Here is a 23,911-nt window from a genome sequence, read left to right on the forward strand (position 1 = left end):
GGAATTCAGATGCAATAGCCAGTGCACTGGCTGCCACCCTGACCACAAGAACAAGGGTCATATCCAAGGGAATAAGGAAAAGATGAGAAAGGAGGAGCCAGGGTCTCTGAAGACCTTGTGGGACAAAGCCACCAAGCCAGCCTGCACTGCCAACCTCTGACGCTTAATGTGGGAGAAAAACAAACTTTTATGTTGATTAAGCCACTGTTATTTGGGGGTTTTCTATTATCTCTGGCAAACCTAATCCTAGCTAAAACAGATGTATGAAACAGAGGTGTACCCCAAATATCATGTCCTACCAACAAATTGACTTCTGAAAGGTTGGTCATCATTAACATATCTGACTCCTTCTTGGGCCTCTTTCTACATTTGGCCTTTACCATTTCCTGAGCAAAGAGTTCCAGATTTCCTAGCAACAGGGCAGTACTTACGAGAGAACAGAGGGTTCACCCACAAACAAGCTGCTTCCTGATTATTCGATTTCTGAGAAGTAAATGGTGAGTTTATTTAGCCAGGCCACCTACCCAACCAAAGTTTATTTCATTCTAACTTCACATGCCATCCTAATCAGCCTGAAATAAATATGGAACCTGGGGACAGGCAATAAGTGTCTGTCCCATCAAACCATAATTAAATGAACACACATGCACCCAGGGCCCTTCTTGAAGATGAGATGCACCAATTTTATCACCGTGTGGCCAAAGCACCCACAGTCATTTTCAGAAGAATCCACTATTTTTTTGGCTTTTACTTTTGGAATGAGACAGCCACTGCATCTTCCCGGGTGCAGCGTGACTCGGTCTGAGCAGTCTTAAACAATGATTTGGGGAATTTAATCTCATCATGGGAAGAACACTAACAGTTGGTCTTCCTCCTAAGGGTTTGCTGGGACGTCTTCCTGCATCCAGTAAATTTTGGCTTCACAAAGGGAAATCAGGCCAGCAAAATCTAGGAAGAACATACAATGGCTGGAATCTTTATCCCAAATGACTCCTATAAGGCAGAAGGTTCCCCATCCAGAGACCACCCCTGGGCTGCTGCCTGGACACAGTGGCGATGCAGGAAAGAGGAAGGTAAGGCACCACCCCAGACCTGGGGAGGGGCTTCAGGGCAGCCCAGACTTGTGGCGCTGGCTTGGAGTGGTGAGGTCCTCAAGGGGTGAGAGCAGTTCTGCAGCCCCCTGGCCAAAGTCCACATCTTAGTTCTGCCACTTACTAGCTGGGTGGCTATGGGCTACTTGCCCACCCTCTCTGAACCGCAAGAACTGCCTATATTGTAGGGCCATTAGTTGTAACGACTAGTGATATGTATCAAAATTTTTGGCCTATTCTGATAGGTGCCAATTACATTTATGGAAATATATCCAGAGCACTTCTAACACAAGGTTGGGAATGGCGTTGCTAAAATGAAAAGCCAATGCACACATTAACGCCTGATAGCCGGGTATCCAATGAGCAAGACCCCATCTCCCTTCTCCCTGCCTCCTTTCTGACCTGCAGACGGGCACAGGCTCTTCTGCACTTCAGGTACTTAGCTCGGTGGGGACTCAGCACTCCTGAAGAAATGGAGAGAGGGGAGGACTGGAGAAAAGTGAAGCAGGGCTGAAAGGTTGGTTGCACAGTTCGTGCACTGAACAAGGACATTACAATCAAGGGGCACTATCTACATTGTAGACATCATAGAATTATATCTTTATTTCGACAATTTTCCAGTAGAACAAAATGTCATATTTTAATAAAAATATTTATATCACGGTAAGTTTCTGACAGCTGGAAATGAATCATCTTGAAGAAGGAATGAAATTTGACTTCCTCAAATTTACACAAAGGTGCCACATAAGTTAGCGTTGGAGCAATCGGGACTCTGCTGGGGAACCCCTGGCTTAAAGAGATACTCTTTCTGAGTATGGAAGTATTCCCTCCACTAACTCAGTAAGCCAAATTCCACCCAACTCTTGGGGCAAAAGTTTTCTGAAATCATAGTCAACCAAAGGCATATTAATTCAATGCTGTAGTCTGTCAGCATCAAAAACTCGACATGATAACTATGTGCCCGCTTATAGCAACACCTGTGACCCATCACAGGGTCAGGACTGGCCAGAGAGGACAATGGGTCCATTGACTTTGGAATCCTTTCAACCTTCTTTCTCCTTTCTGTGCACCTACCAGCGCCCTTCCCTCCCAGATCCCAAGCTCTGCAGCACCCCTCACATCCCCAACAGCAGCTTCCTGGTCAGAGCCTCAGGCCTTGCAACAAGATGAGAAGCAAACCATACTGGGGAGCTGGTATGATACCAACTTAACGGACTACCTCTCCCACTGGGAATTAATATTTAAAAGAGCATGCCCTCAAAAGGAGAAGGCTTACCTCAACAAATGACACCAAGGGTGGCACTGTCCCCATTAGAAGGAGGAAGAAAGAGGAAAAGATTGGGGTGGTCAGAGTAGGGGTGGGGCTGGGGAATCATTACCCAGAATTCTCGGTTGATACCCCATCTAAGACTTCATCTTCATGTAGCAACACACACCTCTGTCCGTGACACTGAATTATTGCCAAATCATGGCAAAATTTCTTTGCTGGTACAGTGTTTTATTCTTCAGGTCATTATATCCAAGCCTCACTTATAAACTGGAAGTACTGCTAGGCTATCATAATAAAGAATCATTCATATTTGAGTAAATCATTGCTCACAATTCAGTTCTTTATGCAAATATGTACTGTGATTATTAACAAGACAGCATACTTTCCACTGTATCATCATCATCATCACTAACATAGACTCTTGGAGAGGTTTACTGACCAAATTTCCACACTCCTAAAGAGGAAAGGACATTAAAAATTTTTTTTAATTAAAAAATAACATTTTTGAGTCTACTGGAAGAAGGTTTTGCGCTGGATCTTGGTGATGTAAAAATGTTCCCAGATGAGTTTCTCTCTTGTTCCATGTTTCTGGATTCAGACTCTAAGATCATAGATTCCTGAGCTATTTTTTAATAAATGAATATTTTTAATGAATGGATTTAAAAAATAAATTATTTTAATAAGCCAGGAAAATAAACAAACAACAGAGGAGATTCAGCTTTATCGCTCTTCACTCACCAACACCGCTGCTGATGGCATAAGTGTAAATGCACTGCATCGACTGACTTGGGACAACCGGTTTTTTCACCCACTGCTTCTAATTTACTTTATATCTTTTTTTCTGAAATGTCAGTAGTGCAGAAGGAATTCAGCCATTGACTCTTTTTTTTTGTTTTGTTTTGTTTTTTAAGATTTTATTTTTTTCCTTTTTCTCCCCAAAGCCCCCCGGTACATAGTTGTGTATTCTTCGTTGTGGGTTCTTCTAGTTGTGGCATGTGGGATGCTGCCTCAGCATGGTCTGATGAGCAGTGCCATGTCCGCGCCCAGGATTCGAACTAACGAAACACTGGGCCGCCTGCAGCGGAGCGCGCGAACGTAACCACTCGGCCACGGGGCCAGCCCCAGCCATTGACTCTTAATTCCTGATGAGAAAAATCTACCAATGGCTAAAGAGTCCCCGAGGAAGAGGGGAAATATGAACAAGCAAAGTAATAAGTGACCTATTTTCACCATTTTTCTGTAAATTTAAAATATCCTAAAATTAAAAGTTTATTTAGGGGCCGGCCCCGTGGCCGAGTGGTTAAGTTCTTGCACTCTGCTTTGGCGGCCCAGGGTTTCGCCAGTTTGGATCCTGGGCGCAGACATGGCACCACTCATCAGGCCTTGCTGAGGCAGCGTACCACATGCCACAACTAGAAGGACCCACAACTAAGAATATACAACTATGTACTGGGGGAATTTGGGGAGAAAAAGGAAAATAAATAAAAAATCTTAAAAAAAAAAGTTTATTTAAAAACAAGCTATCTAACCAAAGAAAAGGACCCAACCTCCAATTAGTGTCTATGAGCCAAGCAAACTGCTAAATGCTCCAGGTACGTCCTCTCCTCATATTGCTGCCAAGAAACTGCTGGAAGCTACTAGGATCCCATTTTTAGAGCAGAAAACTGAGGCTCAGACAGCTGTGCTTTTGAAGGAAATGGGGAGATTGTCAGTAAAGCAACTCACAAACATCCCCTAAGGCTTCTGTCAGCATTAAGGAATCTCAACAAAGCAAGGAATAGTGGATAATGGACCTACTAATTAGTTTAGGAGGATAATAAACATTTTTTAGGGGCCGGCTGGGTGGCATAGCGATTGAGTTCACTCGTTCTGCTTCAGCTGCCCAGGGTTCACCAGTTCGGATCCTGAACACAGACCTACACAATGCTCATCAGGCCATGCTGGGGCAGCATCCCACATAGAAGAGCTGCCAGGACCTACATCTCGGATATACAGCTACTTACTTGGCTTTAGGGGAAAAAAAAAAGGAAGAGGAAGATCGACAACTGATGTTAGCTCAGGGCCAATCTCCCTCACCAAAAAACATACCTTGAAAAAAACCTTTTTTTTAGAAAACACTCCTTTGCCACTTTCAGCAAATACCATTTTTATGGACAACTGGCTCTTATGATATACAACTTAATCTGTTTTCTCATCTGTAAAATGGGACTAATAAGAGTACATACTATGGAAGCTGTGTGAGGATGTAGCAGGATAACGCACGAAAGCCCTTCACAGGCACCTGACAGTTACAGGCAGACCGCACTGGCGATGTCCCCACACCTGTGTGCCCGCTCTGTGTGGCACCTGTCTGGGTGCATGCTGGGGCTGGGCTAGCAGGAGCCCAGGACCAGGAGCTCTGCGGGCCTCTGACGGGCCTGCGGCCTTCCTTGGCCTCCTTCCACTCCCCCGAGGCTGGTGGCTGAGGGTGTCTATGTTATGGTGTCACATTAGCTAATGAGATCATACTTGCTAAACTAAGCTAAGCTAATGAGCTCCGCTGAGCTAATCAAGTCCACAGAAACGAGCTTTCTTTTTTTGGTGAATGGGCAGCCCCCAAAGTTAATTCGCATGTTGGTTCTTGGAAACTGAGAATGCATTTTCCCGCAGAAATAACGTGATGAATGAAGGCAGAGTTCTCAGGCCAGCCCCACACCCTTTTTATTCCTTAAGGCAGGGAGGGAACAGTAGTGCAGGAGTTCTGGGTCCTCGTCGCTGAGGGTCCGAGGAGCAGGGAAGAAAGAAATTGCCTTTCCTCTCCCTCCTAGGTGCCCACGCTGGCTGAGGGTCCCAAGTGGAAAAAAGAAAAGAAAAGAAATATCAGCGACTATTCCCTTCTAACCAAATTAAATGACCACAAATTTCACAAAATATACTCTTTGCTTCATCACCTAGAAGATTATTTACTTTCACTACAGCTTATGACACATCAAAATGGTATTTGCTGAAGGGGACAAACCAAAGAAATTTTATGAAAACTGCTTTTCCGTGCAAAAGTACTTAAAAGGAATTCTATTTGCATTTTTGTACGTCCTAAAATCTTTAATGAAAGCAGGCGCTCTAAAAGAAAGCCAAACCTACAAACTCAGGTGGAGATTAACAGTAGTTTTTATTGACGACGCAACAAGTTCAGAAAGCAGTAGTATATACACATCCGCAGTCTGAGAATATTAATATCTTCACATGAAGGATGAAATAGCAGCCTGCTCATTGCTTTTCCCAAGGAAGAAATATAAGCTTAAAACAAGAAATTATCAAAAGAATTTAGACTAAAGACAAGTTTTGTTGACAGTTATGAGCATGGGGAACATTACACCCCACTTCGCTACCTGCATTACCTTTCCTACATTAGGAAGGGATGAGGAGCTGGCCCCGTGGCAGAATGGTTAAGTTCGCATGTTTGGTTTCAGTGACATGGGGTTCACGGGTTTGGATCCTGGGCATGGACCTACACACCGCTCATCAGCCCATGCTGTGGCAGCATCCCACACAGAAGAACTAGAATGACCTACAACTTGGATATACAAGTATGTAGTAGGGCTTTGGGCAAAAAAAAAAAAAAAGAGGAAGATTGGCAACAGATGTTCGCTCAGGGCCAATCTTCCTCACCAAAAAAAAAAAAAGTATACTTTAAAGAAAAAAGAAGGGATGAGGCAGCAGGGAGAACCCAAGAGTAGCAATGAGACGATGCACATTCTCACCCTGCCCCTGCTGGTATGCCTCTGTGTGACCTTGTGTAAGTCACCCAGCCTCCTGGGCCTCTGTTTCCTCATCTGGAAAATGGGAGAATTTTTACTAGTTCCACGATTATATGATCAGAAGTAAAAGAAAAAGATCCCCATATGTACCTAGTAAAATTCTAGAATACTATTTGCCAAGAGATTGACTAGAGTACACACCAGTCATGATAAAAGCATTATTTTGAAAAGCACCTAGTTTTACATTTTTGTGCTTCTAAAAAAAGTTTTTAGAAACCCATTATCTGAAACACCCATGTTTCCATCAGTCTTTGACCTCTACGTCTAAACATTGGGTTACTGATAACAGCTATTTTCATGCCTCTCCTAGAAAGGCTTTCGCATCTGACGGATAAAAGGATGAAGAAGGCAAACACCACATGCGTGGGGACCTGGAAATGGATGTGCGGCTTGAAAGGCAGGTTTGGGCTGGCCCCTCCACTCAAGGGCATCACTGTTTTAAAGCAGTTCCAGCAGCATTGATTAAGTGCCCACTGTGTGCCACACACTAGTACCAGATGCCCAGGAGCCAAAGAATAGTAGGACAGGCCATGCACTCAGTGAGCTCAGAGCCAGTGGATGAGAAAGGATGCACCATGAGCTCTGGCACACAGCAAGCACCAGAGACACAGGAAGAGATGCCATGAGAACACCACTGGGTCACCACGTGGGGTGTCAAGAAGGCTTCATGAAACATGCACACTTGAGTAAGACCAGGAAAGATGGGTTTGCGTGCATCTCCTAGGTGCACGGTTGGAAGTGGGAGAAGGAGTTCGGGCAGAAGACACAGCAGGGGTGAAGACAGGAGGTGTGGGGACATGGCATCCGTGGGCAGCAGCAGGGTCTAGGGTGCTAGACTATGGTTCAGTGTTTCTCAGTTTGCAAGTTGTGGGTCATGAACAATTTAGTGGGTCAGAAACATTTTTAAGTGAAATACTTTAGAACAGAACAATAGAGTTGAATAGAATAGAGCTCATTGCACGTGGTTAGAGAAATGCTGCTCCTTGAAATTTTCATTTCTATTTGTACGTGTGTGTGTGTGTGTGTGTCCTGGACCTCAGTGATGTACTGTTTGGTGTAGGTCATTTTCTCAAAGTCTGAAAAAGACTATTCAGGGGGTCAGGCGCAAAAGGAGCTATCCAGTCATCATCCCCAAAGCCACCTTCCAGCCACCTACGGACGACAGTGGTGACAGCTGGACTCGCCCTGGGGGAGGACACAGACAGGGCTCAAGGCTGTGGCTGGCACTGTGGCTTTATGCCAACAACCATCTAGAGTGAGACCTCCATGAACTACCTCCGGGGCAGACCACACGGCGGTCTGGGACATCTGTAGGGCAAGAGCATGAAAAATGAGAAAAGTTCAGCTTCAACGAGCTCATTCAGAATTTTGCAATTGGAAAAAGGTAAGGTTCGTGTCTTACATTTATTTTAGTCTATAAATTACGCTTGGTGGTGGAAAGAGGGGGAGCCACATAAAGTTCTTAATGTTTACAGCTTTTGAAAGCCTTTAATCCAGCCCTAATGGTGCCAATACAATTGATTCTGAGCAAAACTCTCCTTGCACCAAACGTCACCCTCGCTGTCCCTTTTCAAAGAAACCTGACCAATATTTGCTTGGCGCCCACCCTGGGCCTGTACCTACAGTGAGCACAGTGTGTGGCACCAGGATCAGGGCCATCAGACAGCCTGGTCCCTGGGAAGGGATCCACGGAGGATAGGGAAGAGCAGACACGGCCTCCAAAAAGTTGTAACATGCAAGGAACGAGCACATGGAAGAGCTACTGTCTGGGCTGGCTCCAGCCTGGCAGGGAGCCCTGCTCCAGGAGTGGGAAGCGCATGAAAGCCGAGATCTTTCTTCTTCACGAACCCATTAACCTTCGGGGGGGGGAAGGGGGGTCTGATTTCTTCCCATGAGTGACAATAACAGCAACCGCTTATGTACCTTTGAAACAAGAATCGTAAGAGGGAAAAGGCGCAAATGATGAGATCTAAGAGTATCTGAAGAAAGGGCATATACATGAGAGGTGATGCCAACACCCTTCCTTTGTCTCGTGGCATGGTGCTTATTCAGAGGCTCAGAAGTACTGACCTTGGCCCTGACCATAAATAACAGCTCCCCGATTTACCCAGCACTGAGGTGTCTGATATATATTGCATCTCCAATACATGGCACCTTGTGCTTGGCACGCAATAAATACTCAACAAATATTTCTTGAGTACAGAGACCAAGAAATACTAGCAAAAGTAAAAAAGGAGTGAAAGATGTGGAAAAAATAGGTGGACTGAAGGAATGGGAAAGGGGCTCTGCTCAGGGGGCTGACTTTACCCGTTTGTCTCAGTGCTGTAGGCAGGGCAGCAAGGTCTGGTCAACCAGATCAATCAGGTTCCCTCCAGAATACTGCAAAAGTTCATCAATGTCTAATTCTTTTTTTCAGTGTATTAGACCAGACACGTCAAGTCAAGTCATTTTCCTTCGGAGGCTGAATTACCCTCACTGACTGTGGATATTGTGGAAACAAGCATGCTCTGTGCAAAAGCCGCACTTGGTGTTTATTGCACAGACACATAGTCAGAGCTTCTCCTCTCTCTTTGTGCTGGTCAGTGGAGATGCCAAGAGCAGCCTTAATGGTAGAGGAATCATTTCAACTACACAATGCCTTTCTCGAACCAAAAAAATGGAAAATAAACAAGAATGACAATGTTTGCTCTAAAATAAAGAAGAAATACTTTAATTTGAGACAATCTCCTGTGTTCCTGTAAAATGTCTCCACAGTCTTCCTGACTCAGAAGAGAGAGTACTTCTTCAAGCTTTTTCTAGAGCATCGCTAATTACTCCCATTATTCTGTCTTAGGTGGAGACAGGGGAGGAAAACGATGAAACATTTTAAAATCTTCTTTAGGGGAGAAGGGTCTATCACACACTGCGAACGAAATTTAGTTAGACGTCAGGTCCAGCCTGGTTTCCAGCCTCGCCTTCTCTTTCCTCCCGGCAAATGCAGGCTGGCTCAGCTGGCCCTAAGACGCAGACCCACAGGTGGCAGAGCAGCCATAGCCCAACCGTCAGGGACTCTCCACTGGCCAGGAGGCTACTGCTCCACCGTGATGCCACCTCTGGTCCCAGGAGCACATCCCTGCCCTGAATTCGACAACTTCCCTGTGCTTGAGGCCCTGTTCTGCAACCCTCCAGAATGGAGCCTTGCCTGGCACTTCAGGCCCACCCAGCCCTCTAGGTGCAAAGCTTCTTGCTGAACCTCAGTCTTGGGCCTGAGACCCTCTACTGACACACCTGTCTGTTTCCAAACTCTACCAGATTAAGTCACTGGGCCACCCTGATCCCTTCTTTTGCCTGCCATGCTGGATTCTCTCTCTCTCTCCCTGCAGTTGGTTTGTCCCCACCAAGCCCCGGTCATTCCAATGGGCAGCTGATCCATCTGCAACGTTCACTGGCCGCTAACTGTAGTGGGCGCTGTCATCAGTCAGAGAGATAAGCCCTCCCACCCCCAGCCCACCACCTGTTCTTTCAGAACGGAAGCATTCGCTCCCCCAGCTGCTGGAATGTTGGCATCTGCCAGCTTTCAGCTGAGTCCCTCCCAGGAAACTGTCTGCAATTGGAGAGTTGCCTCTCAAGGTCTGGCCCCCTTCCTGGGGCAGCCTGCATCCAATGGCTGGTTAGTGCAGGGGTATAAAGGCCTGCTCCCTCACCTGCTGGCAGATCGGCAAGAGACTTTACTGTGCCTGCACCTGCCCAACGCTGCTCCCTTCACTCCCCGACAGGTGTTGACCCACCGGCGCTCTCTGGTAAACATCCTACAGGCAACCCTCTGTCCAGAGTCAGCTTCCTGGGGGCCCCTGCCCCTGACATTAAGCAGGTGAGGCACGTCCAGTCTATGCCTGAGGTGCTCTGCCTCATCTCATTCCGGATTCCTTGGAATTCCACAGATAACCGAGGGGTCCTTTTGGTGCACCCATTTTATGATATCTGATGCACAGGCCCTTCTCAAAGGGCTGTAAAAAGTCTTCAGCATTTCATCCAGTTTAATATGGAGAACTATCAGGATTGGGGGAATGGTAGACAGAATAACAGCCACCCAAAGACGGCCACATCCCGATCCCTGGAACTTGTGAGCATGTGACCTTACATTGAAAAAGAAACATTGTGGCTGTGATTAAATTAAAGACCCCGAAATGGGGGATGATCCTGGGTGACCTGGGCAGGCCCTATCTAGTCACATGGGTTCTTAAAGGCAGACAGAGCCTTTCCCGGCTATGTCAGAGGGAGATGTGACTATGGAAGAAAGGCCCAGAGAGAGGGAAGGTTGCTGGCTTTGAAGACAAAGAGAGGGGGCCACACGTCAACTCTAGAAGCTGGAAAATGCAAGGGAACGGATTCTCCCCCAGAGCTGCCAGGAGAGAACGCAGCCCTGCCGACAGTAGGATTTTAGTCCAGGGAGACCTGTGTCCAACTTCTAACCTATGGCATTATAACATAATGAGTTCATGTTATTTTAAGCCACTAAGTGTGTGGTAATCTGCAATGGCAGCAATATAAAACTAATCCAGGGGAAAGAGAGAATGAGGAGAAAGGAAAACAACTCTTCATTCATTTCCACACTTTAACTCTCCCCTTTTAAGCTTCATTGGGGCTCGCATTCAGGAAAGTTCGAGATCTTTCCAGAAAACCCCAACATAGGAACAAACACACACAACGTTCTAAAATCAACAATTGCACATCCTCTTTAGAATGAAGAAGAGGGGCCGGCCCAGTTCCTAAGTTCGCACGTTCCGCTTCTCAGCGGCCCGGGGTTCGCTGGTTCGGATCCCAGGTGCAGACAGGGCACCACTTGGCACGCCATGCTGTGGTAGGCATCCCACATAGAAAGTAGAGGAAGATGGGCATGGATGTTAGCTTAGGGTCAGGCTTCCTCAGCAAAAAAAGAGGAGGACTGGCAGCAGATGTTAGCTCAGGGCTAATCTTCCTCAAAAAAAAAAAAAAAAAAAAGAATGAAGAAGAATATTAACCTCATGTTCTAGGAGACATTTTCCTGCTCCATCATTTCTTGTCTTATTCTAACCGGCCATAGCCAAGTGGCAGAAGAGTTTAATTATAAATGAGTGGGATTCTTTGCTTTGTTGCCATTTCAACTTCTAAATAAAAAAAGAATGTTAATAGTTCCCTAGCTCAGGAAAGGCATAAGCTTAAAAATAATGCCTCTTACCTTTTGTTTTTTATTTTGAGCCAAAGAAGAAATCGTTTCTGTTTATATAACGTTATTCAATGTTAATCCTGACTAAATAATAATTTGATGGCAAAGAAGAGGCTTCTCTAACTTTTAGTATCTATTTACCTTTCAAAAGACCAGAGCGCACCTTTTGAAATGTCTGTGCAAAATACGCTTACAGCTAATGGAATAGGAACACAAACGCAAACTCACTATGTCTCCTAAACAGAGTTAGTAATCACCATTTGAATACGTGTGTTACTGGGACCATTCCGGAATTTAATTTGCATGGGTTGCTATCTTAAAGAGCAGCAGGAAAATTTATATCAAGTTAGTAAGTGTGAGATAATCTGAGGAACAAATTCTTCTTCCTGGTTAGAAAGACAAATAGACTAGATAGAGCTGAACTTGACTTTGGCTTATGTGTTCAAAAACACCCTTATCGCCATCAAGAATGTGTGTATGGGAAATTCATGGCATTAAAAGACCCCAAAATAGTACCATTCAGGAAGACAGATTGCATTGATTATAAAAGATCTGAGGAGCCCTCGGAGGACGAGATCACTGGCAGCCATCAGTTGTCCTGGTGCCCACTCCTGGGGCAGCCTGCCTCTGCAGACACAAGGCCACCCTAGGCTGTTATTGGAAAGGCTTCGGTGGGTCAGAGGCGTGCAGGGCAGGTGAGCCAGGCCCCTGACCTTCCCAATGACCCAGGAAAGAGTGAACATCCTCGTCCACAGCAGTGTCCAGGAGGCATCCTGACCAGGGTTGTATGTCCACATTCTACTCTCCCCAAAATCAACAGACGAAACTGCTCTGCGCCAAGATCTAAGAAATGAGAGGTTCTCATCTATCACTCCTAATAAATCGTGAGAAAAACAGAAAGGTCTTGATCACCAGATTTTAACAGTTTTGTGTGGATTTACTTTTCCACACACTGGGTGTGTGAGTCCATCACTACAAATGTAAACAAACACAGCCAGGAAGGGAACCTGAGGAAGGAAGCTGGGACCGTGGTCCCGGCGTGGGGTGACAAGGACGCAGACCATGGGGACTCAAGCTACCTTCCCACCAGGACACGTGACAAAGGACACTTCTTCCAAGGGAGACCTGGGGTTTAGCACAATTGTGGACGCCTTACCTAGGTGCACCTCCTTTCCTTCCTACTCAAGGACACACTGGAATGGAAGCAGGGAGTGAGCAGAGTTCACCTGAATCTACCGTAATTCTTTTAAAAATGCTTCCACCTCAGCATTATACCTTTAGCGTTGCTAGCCACACGCTAACTGCTGCGTACTTGAAACCAGTCTCAACCCTTCGTTCGCGAATTTCTGGTAATGGCTGTCTAATAAACCTCCCTAAAACGTTGTGGCTTAAAACAATAACACTATTTTGTTCACAAATCTGCAATGTGGACAGAGCTCAGCAGGGACAGCTCGTGTCAGGGACAGCACCATTCAGCTTTGAATGGCGTGGCTCAAACACTGGGGGAGGTAAGGGAATGGAATCCTGCATGGGCTCACCCACTCATGTCCCTGGCCTCTGGGCCACCAAGACTTAAACAGCTGGAGGCTAGAATAGTGGGGAGATCCGTGGGCACCTCTATCTCTGTGTGGCCCAGACTCTCTCTACGTGGTCTCTGTATTATGTAGTTAGACTTCTTATGTGGCGGCTCAGGGCTCCAAAGGTGTATGTCTCATGTAAGAGAGAGAGAGAAAACCCCTGCACCAGAGGGAAGCTTCAGTGCATTTTCTAACCTAGAGCCCGTGTACCAGGCAGAAGCTCTATCACATTTTCTAACCTAGAGCCCATGTATCAGGTGGAAGCTCTATCACATTTTCTAAGCTAGAGCCCGTGCACCAAGCAGAAGCTCTACCACATTTTCTAACCTAGAGCCCGTGCACCAGGCGGAAGCTCTACCACATTTTCTAACCTAGAGCCCGTGCAGCAGGCAGAAGCCCTATCACATTTTCTAACCTAGAGCCCATGTACCAGGTGGAAGCTCTATCACATATTCTAATCTAACCTCAGAAATCACACAGCAACACTTCTGCCATGTTCTCCTCTTTAGATCTGGGTCGCTAAGGCTGGCCCATATTCAAGGGGAGAAGAATTACACTCCATCTTTTTTTACGGGAATAGGGTTAAAGGTTTTGTGAATATTTGAAAACCACCACATTAGGTATGGAAACAGAGAAGAATACAGTCTAGGAGACATTAAGAAAAGGCTTAGTAGAGTGTGATCACTGAAAGTATATGAGAAAGGGTGAGAAGGGAGAATATTTCAGGATGAACTCTGGGGACAAGGAGCGTGTTGTCTTTACTGAGAGTGGCGGAGCCATGAAAAACATATTCAGTTTTCAGTGACTCGCTTTCTGGGCATCAGAGGACACCTGGGTAGAGACTGCCACAAGCAAGAGGAAATGCAAGACTAGAGGGCAGGGGCTCCAAGCAGGGGAGAGAGAGAGAGATGAAAGTCACACTGGAAAGACAAGACTGACCACCACGATGATGCAAACTTGCCTGGGATAGGAAGCAAGGCAGAAGGGGAATGAGCAAAGTTAATGGAGGGCAGAGAGGAAAGAACAGATGCAATACAGGAGAAAAAAATAACTAAAGTAAGTAGAAGACAAACATCCTAGAAGCTAAAGGAAGAAAAAGTTTCAAATAAAGAGAAAGTAGTTGCAGTCTCTTATACCACTGAGACTAAAGGAAAAACAAACCCTGAAAAAAAAGGACACTGGATTTTGTCAGGGAAGTCACCAGGAGCTCATATTTTGGGGACTCATTTTATTTCTAGTATTGTACAAGGAAAGGCAATAATTCCTCATCTCAGCAAGTAGAACGAAGGCCTCTAGCAGACTCCAGTGTTTTGTGTTCAAATAAGCTGTTTCTCTGCATTCGTGAGAAGTGCCTGAAAACCACCAACAGCAGACCCATGGAGCTCACATTCCTTCCCAAGCGAGCTAGACCACCATTCCACCACTGATAGGACTATCTCAAGGCAACCACATCCAGCCCCAGAGGGCCGTTGGCTGTGCTCTCCCCTATCAGCCGCCTTGCCCAGCCCTGTCACATTCTGATGGCTCTCACCAGCAAGACTAGTTCCCACGGACTTTGAAGTCAGCAGTTTCTAAAGCTTAGTTTGAAGATGCATGTAAATTACCGTATTCCTGTTTTTAAATGGTGAGTTCTGTCCAAATAGGCTTAAACTATTCTAAAAGAAAAACGTCTCCTTACAGTTGAAAGCAAGTCTACTTAAAAAATCTCTAGAAGGAACACGGAAGTTTATTCCAGTAGTATGTTGGCTCTCAGCTGTGAAGGGCCAGGGAGGCAGAGGCAAAAATGGGCCTAAATTAAGGGTAGTACAACTTGTACAGACCGGAAAGATGGAGCTGAGGAAGATGGACACGCACGCACACACACACACACAGAGCTGTCACCTTTCTCTTCATTCTGGGCCTGATCATGGCAGAGGGATCTTCTCTCTGACGCAGAGCACCAGAGAGACTAAAGAGTCTACAGGAGTTTGGGGCTGGCTGGTTCCACCAGAAATCCCTTCTATCAGGACTGTCAACTTAAGCCAGCTACACGAGAAGAGGTCAGCAACAGAACCTTAATTACAAGTACTGTCAAGGGCTGTATCTAAGCAAGGCATGAGATCAGAGGAGAGCTCCCCAAACCAAAGTATTGTAAGTGAGGGGGGATAAAGTTAAATCTTTCTTTTAAAATCAATGGAAAAGTAGCATCCAACTCAACTATGAAGATGAAGATGAAATTTGCAATCAAGTACCTCACTCATCGTAAGGATATGTATTTCTTTAAATCTTGTTCTTAATTGTATACAACTTCAATGACTAGTTGATAGTCAGGATTTATCATTTGGACAACTATTTTATCATCATGTAAAAGCATAATGGATTAAAATCCCATGCTAATTCTCTCTCAGTTACCCAGACCTAAGCATTTGGGTCTGGATGTCATAGTCATTGCGAAGACACACTTAAGATGAAATCAAAACCTATGAAGAGGCAGCTTTCATCTTCTACCCTATAAAATGATAGCAAATGCCAAGAATCAGTGAAAAGTCAAAGAAAGAAAGATTAGGAAGAGTCTGAGGAATAAATTGGGCATATTTACACACATGAAATATTATAGCAATAAAAACTAATTACATACATGTGCAACAACAGAAACGAATCTGAGAAACACAAAATTAAGTTTAAAAAAATCACAAGTTGAAAGTTGTAAAGAGCAATCACTCCCACTCTAACAATGAGAACAAGCCAGATTAGCTACAAAAGCACAGTTTTTAAAATATATCAGGGAGCTGAGGAGGCAAAGAGGCCTGAACGTGTCAAGTCCTTCCTAAGAGAACAAAAGGCCAATAGCTGCTTTCATTCCTAGCAGAGCGGCAGGAAGAACAGGAATCCACCATAGATGGGAGTCAGGAGAACCAGGTAAATTTCTAACCAAGTTTAATGGCCACATGTGGACTGCCATATGGATTAGAATTCCAAGGAGCCCCAGCCACAGACTAGGTCTGTACCACCAGCCAACTCTTTCCCACAGATCTTCACCAAACACACAGAAAGAGTACACCCAAGGCTGGAGACAGGGCAGGAGAGTTGAGAGGTTTATAAAAAGGAAAAAGGAGTAAGTACCCAAGATGCATGAGACTATACACAATGGTTTCATACACAAATAAATGGAGTTCCAGAAGAGGAGAGAAAAGGGGAGAAAAGAAATAATGGATGAAATTTTTCCAAAACCAATGAGAGATATCAAGCCACAGACCCAACAAGCCTTAGCAAATCCCTTGCTAGATCAGTATCACAAGAAAACCACACCTTGGTCTGTTCTTGTCCAGCTGTTGAAAATGAAATATAAAAGATAAAGAGAAAATCAGCTGGAAGGAAATTCACCCATTACCTGCCAGAGGAAATGCTAAAAATAAGAGCTAACTTCTCATTAGAAACAAAAGAGGCCAGAAGACAACAGGCCAACATCTTCAAAGTTCTGATAGAAAAGAAACTGTCAAACTAGAATTCTACATCCAGTGAAAATATCCTTTAAAAATGAAGGCAAAATAAAGATTTTCAGAAAAAGCAAAAACTGAGAGAACTCGTCACCAGCAGACCTGCATACAAGAAATGCTAAAAGAAGTACTTTAGACCAAAGGGAAATGCTGCAGATGGAAGAAATGAAGATGACCAGAAATGGTAAATATGTGAGGATAAATATAAAACTCCACCACAAATTATCTCTATTTTTATATGTACAAATGTATGTGTTTTAGATTTTATATATGTGTATATGTTTTATTTTAATGTATGCCTACTTTACATACGTATTTATATTTACAATTCTTTTAAATACCATTGACTGCTTTAAAAGAGCAACATTACTGGGTTTATAGCATATACAGATATATAATATATGACAATGAGAGTCCAAAGGATGGGAGAAGTAAGTGAATTATAATGTTTTAGGTTTCTCACATTATTTGTGAAGTACAACATTACAATTTGGAGGTCAACAATAATAGGGTAAAGATGCATATTCTAACTTCTTAAGCAACTACTAAAACAAAATACAAAGAAACAGCCTAAAATTCTTTTATGGAAATAAAACAGAATACTAAAAATGTGCAATTCACCTAAAAGAAGGCAAGAAGGAGGAAAAGAGAAAATGCATATTAGATAAATAGAAAACAAATATTAAGACGACAACCTTCAAACCCAACAATATTGGGACAAACAGCAAAATGTGAACATGGACTCTTATATCCATGTTAAATTTCCTGAAATCGATACCATTACTGTGTTTAAATAAGATAACATCCTTTTTCTTAAAAATTACATGCTGAAAAACTTGGATATAAAGGGGCACGATGTCTGCAACTTATTCTTCAATGGTTCCGGGAGAGAGAGCGGAAGGAGATGGAGAGGTTTTTTATAAAAGATTTATTTTCTTATATACATAGGAAAATTTTCTTTATACTTTTTTTACATAGAAAAATAAGCCAAACTAAACAATCTATTCTTTGGGAATGCATGCATTCAAAAACCTTGAGGAGAAAGTCAACACAGTAATAATGACTAAGCTGAGGGGGTGCTGACCTCAGGGGGGGCTGGGAGGTGGGGCAGGGCTGACGCACAGAGGATGTACGCAGATTCAAAAGCTGTGGCATTGATGGGGTCCTTGAGTTCGGTGGCAGTTTCATGTTTCATGGGTGCTCTTTGGAGTATTTTATTACAAAATTTGCATGTGTGTTACATACAATCTTCTGAATGAACCCAATAAAAGGGGGGAAACTGAGGAGATAGATAGAAGATCATCCAGTTTATAAAAATCAGTTTGAATTGGGACCAACTTTTACATTTAGTGAAGAACTAAATAAAAGCCTTAAGATGGCCCCCAACCCTTATCTGAACTGACATTTTATTAGATCCAAATTCCTGGATGTAACTAATTTTAAGTATCTACTGACCACCCTGTTTTCTCCTTCCTAAGAAACTACAAAAGAATCAACACACTTGCTTGAAACCCTTAATTTAAATTCTCTTACTAAGATAATAATTCTGCCATGAATAAATCACGTGTAACATTGTACTGCAAAAGAAAAATCTCCAGGTTATGCAGATACGGTCAATTAAATAATTGACCATCACTACTCTATTATAGGAAGCTACAGGAGTCCTTTCTGCATAATTTGGTATCACTTGCCACTAGCTGAGAGAGGATGCCATAAAACATAAGTAGCCAACAGTAACCTGAAGAGATTTATTAGATAAATTCAAGTATCCGAAGTCAAGAACCTATAAAATGCAAAATTATTCTAGGTGCTGATGGTTACTAGGTGACATTCATATATACTGCAGAGAACTCTGTTTGCTTAAAGCGTTCAGTCAAAAAGTAAAAAAAAAAACTAGAAAGAAGTCTTTGTTAGCCAAGAGAACATCCCAGGTCTACCGCTAGTTTTCTAAGTAACTAAGAAAATCTTTCATTTCCTCTCCTTCAATCAAATGAAGAGGGATGATACTTGATTCTGAATTCAGAGGAATTATATTAAATAATCAAAGCCTCTCAGGCAAATATGTTCTATAAGACATTATTCATTATAAATTTTATTAATGTTCACAACTTTACAAAATGAAAAACTGAAGCACAAGAAGTTATTTTTCAGAGTGTTTCAATACTACCATTATTTCATTAAACAACAAATATTTACTGATAGCCTTCCATGTACCAGGCACTACTCTAGGAGCTGAGGAATACAGCAGAGAACATAAGGAGAGTCCCGACCCTCATGGAACTTACATGTGTTGATGCACACAAAAGTGGGCTCATGTCAAGAAGTCATTAGTAAGGTTTTGAAGCCACCTAAAATTCTTGTGGAGCCATAGTGGGTTATAAAGTGTCCTTGATGCCATTTACTATGTTAATAGGGAATGTTCAGTATAAAGTCCTAATGATCACCTATACATCCATGGTGTTCCACGATGCACACCACGGCCAGCATTTGGCCATAAGAAGATGGGACATTTTCCAGATGTGTTCGAGATGGTGGGGAACCTGATGCAATTCTGAATAGGACAGTTGAGAAAAGATGGGGTCCTCCTATGTTATAAGGGCAGTACCTTCTACTAGATAATACAGGATTGCCAATCTATAAGAGAGAAGTTACTATTGGAAATGGTACTTTTGTTTACTTGGGACAGTCTCTTGTTCTATCTTCAAGGCAAACATGACCCCACTTCCACTAGTATCAATTATTCATCAAGCATTTCAGAGTGAATTAGCCAAAGCCAAAGAAATAAGGAGGAGGAAGAGGAAGAAGAAGAAATGAAAGGAAGGAAGGAGAGAGGAAGGAAGCGGGGAGGACAAGAGAGAAGAAAATACAGGGCTTTTTTTTTTTTTTTTATCATCAATGGACTTCTAGTGATGAGAAATTTAAGGATGTTCCCACATTCTCAAGTGTGTCAGGCCCAGTAACAGCTCCGAACTGTCTGCGGTGATAGCACAGAATTGGGAGACAGTCATGTCCAAGATGTGAGCTGGCCTCCCCCGACTTCATGGGATACGACTGAAGACCTGAGCCCGTCTGACCTCTCAGTTCATCTTGCTGCCCGTGTGATCAAGAGACTATGAAATGTCAATATTTCAGGGCCAAGGACTTTTTATTTTTCAAAATTTCACCTCTAAACAAAAGCAGGCCGTATGTGTGTGTTTGTCACAGAGAAAGAAATTGATAATGTGCGCTCATCTTTTCAAATTGCAATCCTAGGCATGCAAGAATGAGGACTTTGCAGTGAGTCATTGATGCGCCAGCCCCTCAGCAACTGCAAGGAGCAGGGAGATGCCTCAACGGCACTTGCAACCAGCTTCCTCCCTTCCCTCGTAAATACAGCTAAGAAATGCTGTCACATTGCATCAGTATTGCATATGTCAACATAAGAGAGACAAAAAGATAACAACCAGCCCCACCCCACTCGAAAGAGAATATAGGGTTGCACTGAGCTGCTTCCGGGAACTTTCTTTACCATCTTCATGGTTCTGGGATGGTGGCTCCAAAAATGGAAATGAAATCCAGTCCCTGCTTCCTGGAGGCTTCCTCAGTGCTCCTGCTCGGGGTCTGGACATCCCTGCAGGACTCCCACCCTGAAGAGGCAAGAGGGAGGCCGCTCCTCAGATTCATACAAAGGTCTCTGTTCTGCATCTTTTCAGCCCTAACATGCTATCATCATCACACTTGCTTATTACCCGACCTACTCCCTCCTTCAAAGGCTCTCAGAAAACAGGGAACTTGGAGCCTCTTTCCAAGCTTTGTTCTAACATTAACTATACTTGCTATGTATCAGACACTGTATTAAGTATACTTTTTCATTTAATCTTCACAACATTGAAAGGTAGATATTATTAACCCCATTTTAGAGATCGGTAAACTGAAGCTTAGAAAAGTCAAATAATTTGCTGGTAAGAGTCTTGATGTCTGTCCTTCCATAATCCACACCTTTAACCACTTTTCCATATTCGGAGGAAGAGCCAGCACAGTGGGTGAGAAGGCGGCACGGCTTTGCGGTCAGAAACCCTGTCATCCCTGAGTTCGTGATCTCAGATGACCACTTGACCTTTCCAAGGCTTTGTCACTTCGACTTCAATGTGGGAATAATAATTTCTAGCCTGCCTTGCTCCCAAAATTGAAGACAGTATTGGCACCTGTCGGTGGGTGCCAGGAAGTCCATTTCTCACGGACAAACTTCTTTGTCCATCTGTTCAAGGTCGGGAAGGGGAAGCGAGGTGGCAGAAGAGTTGCAGGAAAGGTGGTCTAAAACTAAGTTTAGAAGTTACAGGTCATCTTAAATTTTGAACTTGCCTTTGTGTAAATGTATGTGGAAACATGGACTCTGATGTTTGAAAATGAATTCTACTACTATTAAATTTATCTAGACATGAAATGAACCAAAATAGACAACTACATAGTATGTGCTCAATAAAGAACTAAAGGGAGGGCAGAAGGCAGGCAGGCAGTAGGCAGACAAAACCGGCATTTCCTCTGGATTTCTCTTAGTCTGTTGTATTTCATTTCCTATGCATATAACTAATTGGTTCTCTGAGTCTCTATCAAATTAATTTAGCCAATGTTATTTAATTTCACTCTGTCATTAGCAACAATAAAGAAACGAAAGGCAGCACAGTGACAAATATTCTTAGCCAGATCATAATATGCTATAGTTTGAACAGCCCTATGATTTTTCTCAACTGAGGCATCTCGCTAGGATGGGCCTATTTTCTTGAAATTTCAAATTGCGTAATTGAAGCAACACTCATAGAGACCACACACACACATACACACACACACACACACAGAGCTGAACTACAAATGAAGCTGCCAATAGTAGCTAACAAAATCCCAGTGCACGTGTTTATTCCTACGGCCATCAGTTAACACAATGCTGATGCAGAAAGAGATCCCTAACAGCCTGCTAGTGAGGACTTTGGGGAACTCTTGGAAGAAACACACACAGAGATCAAGAGGTGAAAATGAATTTATGGTGGTTGGTTAAAAGCAATGTTTGAAAGAAGAAAACAAAAGATGGTAAGTAATAACCGGAGGGGGGCCCCTAACCACACAGTGGCATGTGGCTGGATATAGAAAATGAAAGAGTCGTCTTCCCACACAAAACACACTTGTGGCTGAAGCTCTGCAACATAATCACAAAATTAACCCATTTTTCTCCACTCTCGAAATTGTTAAAAAGAACAAAGATGCCAATAGAGATCAGTTTGAAACTTTTTTAACATTAGGACATAGCACATACTCTCTGTCTAGAGGACCAGCTGTAATGAAAGCCACCATTAGAAGGCTGGCATTTCTGTTCAACCATATGGCATCATCATTCCAGTGCCTGAATTTGCAATGACTCAGAATGCAAACTCACCCGGAACCTCGGGCCCCTTCCTCCAGTTCCCCAGCACTGTAAGGACAAGAGGCTGACCCTGGATGGGGACAAAGGGAGCAGGAGGAAGACCAGAGCGTTTCTCCCGTCATTCCAATAAGCCTCTTTACACCCTTCCCCTCCCAACCCCAGGTGCCCCAAGAGATTCCACCAACTGGTCTCAGATGTGCACAAAAGTTAAACTTCTAGGAAAGACCTAGAATTAATTTCACATAGAAGCAGAGGGGCTGGGTGGGATCTGAGAGGTCGCTCCTCACCTGTTCTAACCCAATCCTGTTAAAGTTGCTCATCACAGCACAATGTTCAGATACAAAGATGTTTCCCCCCAGAGTCAGAGGGCTTTAAGTGAAAAGCATCACACTGTTGGAAGATTATTCATTTCTGATTGAGACAGCATTTGGAATATCAAACGCTAGGCACAAAATCAGAGCCTATTAATACTTATCAAAAGATTTAATTAACCCTACCCAAAAGAAGCAGATGGAGCCTGAAAGAGTATCACGCCCCATAATAACCAGGATATCAGAAGCACAAAGAACTCCCAATAAATATACTGCTTTTTTGTTAAATTTGGGCGGGGGGGGGGGGGGAGAATCAAGTAGCTACAATATTCATTGAGCATAAGGTACCAAGAATTACATAAGAAGCTGCATTGCAAATGTTGGGCCCAATAAGAGCAATTGAAATTGATTCTGGAATGTGGTTAAACTACTTTGTCTAATACTATTAGTAAATAAGATCTTTCATTAGCTGGCAGGAAGATAGTTGCAACTGGCCAATCTGATTTTCCTGAAAATGGGGAAGACCTGTGTGCACTTTTTCCCAGATAAAAACTCTAAATTCCCAAGGTATTGTTTCTGGAATCCAAAGTTACCACGCAGCGTCATACTTTTCCTCAACAGGCCTAAAGTCTCCTTTCACCTGTTCCCCAATATTTGGCGGGAAGGGGAAAGACTTTGTTTGGAACATTTTTTATGGAAACTTTTTTAAAAGTGAAGACTTTAGAAACTTCATGGTAAATCAGAAATTGTTGATCAAGAGGGAAAACCTAAAGGAAAACGAAAAATGAAATTATCTTTCCAGGCCACATTGGGTGGTGGCCTACACTTTGAAACCTAAAATAACCAAGATTCTTCATCATCCAGCGAAGGTATGTAGAAGATACGGTAAACTGAGCTTAAGATGCTCTACAGCTTGTGAGCAAGAAAAAGAGGCGATTCTATTTCTCCCTGACTCTGGAATCTGCCTATCCCCCTTCCGACAGAAAGCTACATCGGGGCTGGTTTGCTAGTCTCCAAACTCAAAAGAGACAGCGCCAAGAATCAGTCACCTGCGAGGAGCCACCCAACCCCCGGAAACAGCAAGGCCGGCACACCTCACAAGGGTCCCCTCTCCTCACAAGGGTCCCCGCTCCTCTACGCCCACAGCCCGACCCAGAACTGCATTATCTCTGGGGACCGAAAAGCAAACAGACCTTTCCAAGAAAAAGAAGGAGAGCGGGGGTCTATTATATAACAATAGTAGATAAGGCTTCCAGAAAACGAAAGTAGCGAGAGCAGGGCCAGGGGTCGGGGGAGGCGGGGGGAGCCCGGCGTCGGGGAGCTTTCGCCGCCACTTACTCGAAGGCGAAGAAGAGTCCGCTAGTGACGAGGATGAGGATGAGAGTCAGGTAGAAGACGCCCGTCTGCCGGGCCATCATGATCCTCCCGTTGCAGAAGAACTTGTTTCTTCCCGGGAAAACCTCCCATTTCCTCCGGGCCGCGATTTTCTTCTTCTTGTGGGGCGACTCCATGGGGGAGGAGCTGTGGGTGCTGATCTGACTGTACTCGCAGTCTTTCATGGGCCCGCCGCCGCCGGGAGGCATCCACGAGGGCAGCCGGCTGGGGGCGCACACCCCCAGAAGCCCCCCGGCCGTGCGGGTCCCGCCGAGCCACGACCGCCGCCGGCCGCCCGGCCGCCCCCCGAGCCTTGGCGCCGCGGCCACTAAGCGGGCTCCTGGGTCGGCGACAACTTTGCCGAGGACCCCCAGGTTAACCCTTTGGGGAGCCCAGCTGTCATAGCCCGATCCCCTTCCTAGAGGGACGGTGCTT

The 23,911-nt window shown here is 44.2% G+C and overlaps 1 protein-coding gene across 4 annotated transcripts in view; it reads right to left on the minus strand.

The window, feature by feature from the left end:
• The window catches only part of ZDHHC14 (zinc finger DHHC-type palmitoyltransferase 14), a 278,614-nt gene extending 254,777 nt beyond the window's left edge, over window positions 1–23,837 (minus strand). For 3 of the 4 annotated variants that reach the window (XM_023633128.2, XM_001501190.6, XM_001501178.6), the window contains exon 1: window positions 23,441–23,837. In XM_023633128.2, the coding sequence (XP_023488896.1) occupies window positions 23,441–23,685 (245 nt within the window). In that variant the 5' untranslated portion in view covers window positions 23,686–23,837. The remainder of the gene's footprint in view (window positions 1–23,440) is intronic. The other variant, XM_070256318.1, reaches the window with a different exon arrangement.
• Between the last annotated feature and the right edge of the window lie 74 nt (window positions 23,838–23,911).

This window comes from Equus caballus, chromosome 31, assembly GCF_041296265.1.
Source record: "Equus caballus isolate H_3958 breed thoroughbred chromosome 31, TB-T2T, whole genome shotgun sequence".
NCBI lineage: Eukaryota > Metazoa > Chordata > Mammalia > Perissodactyla > Equidae > Equus > Equus caballus.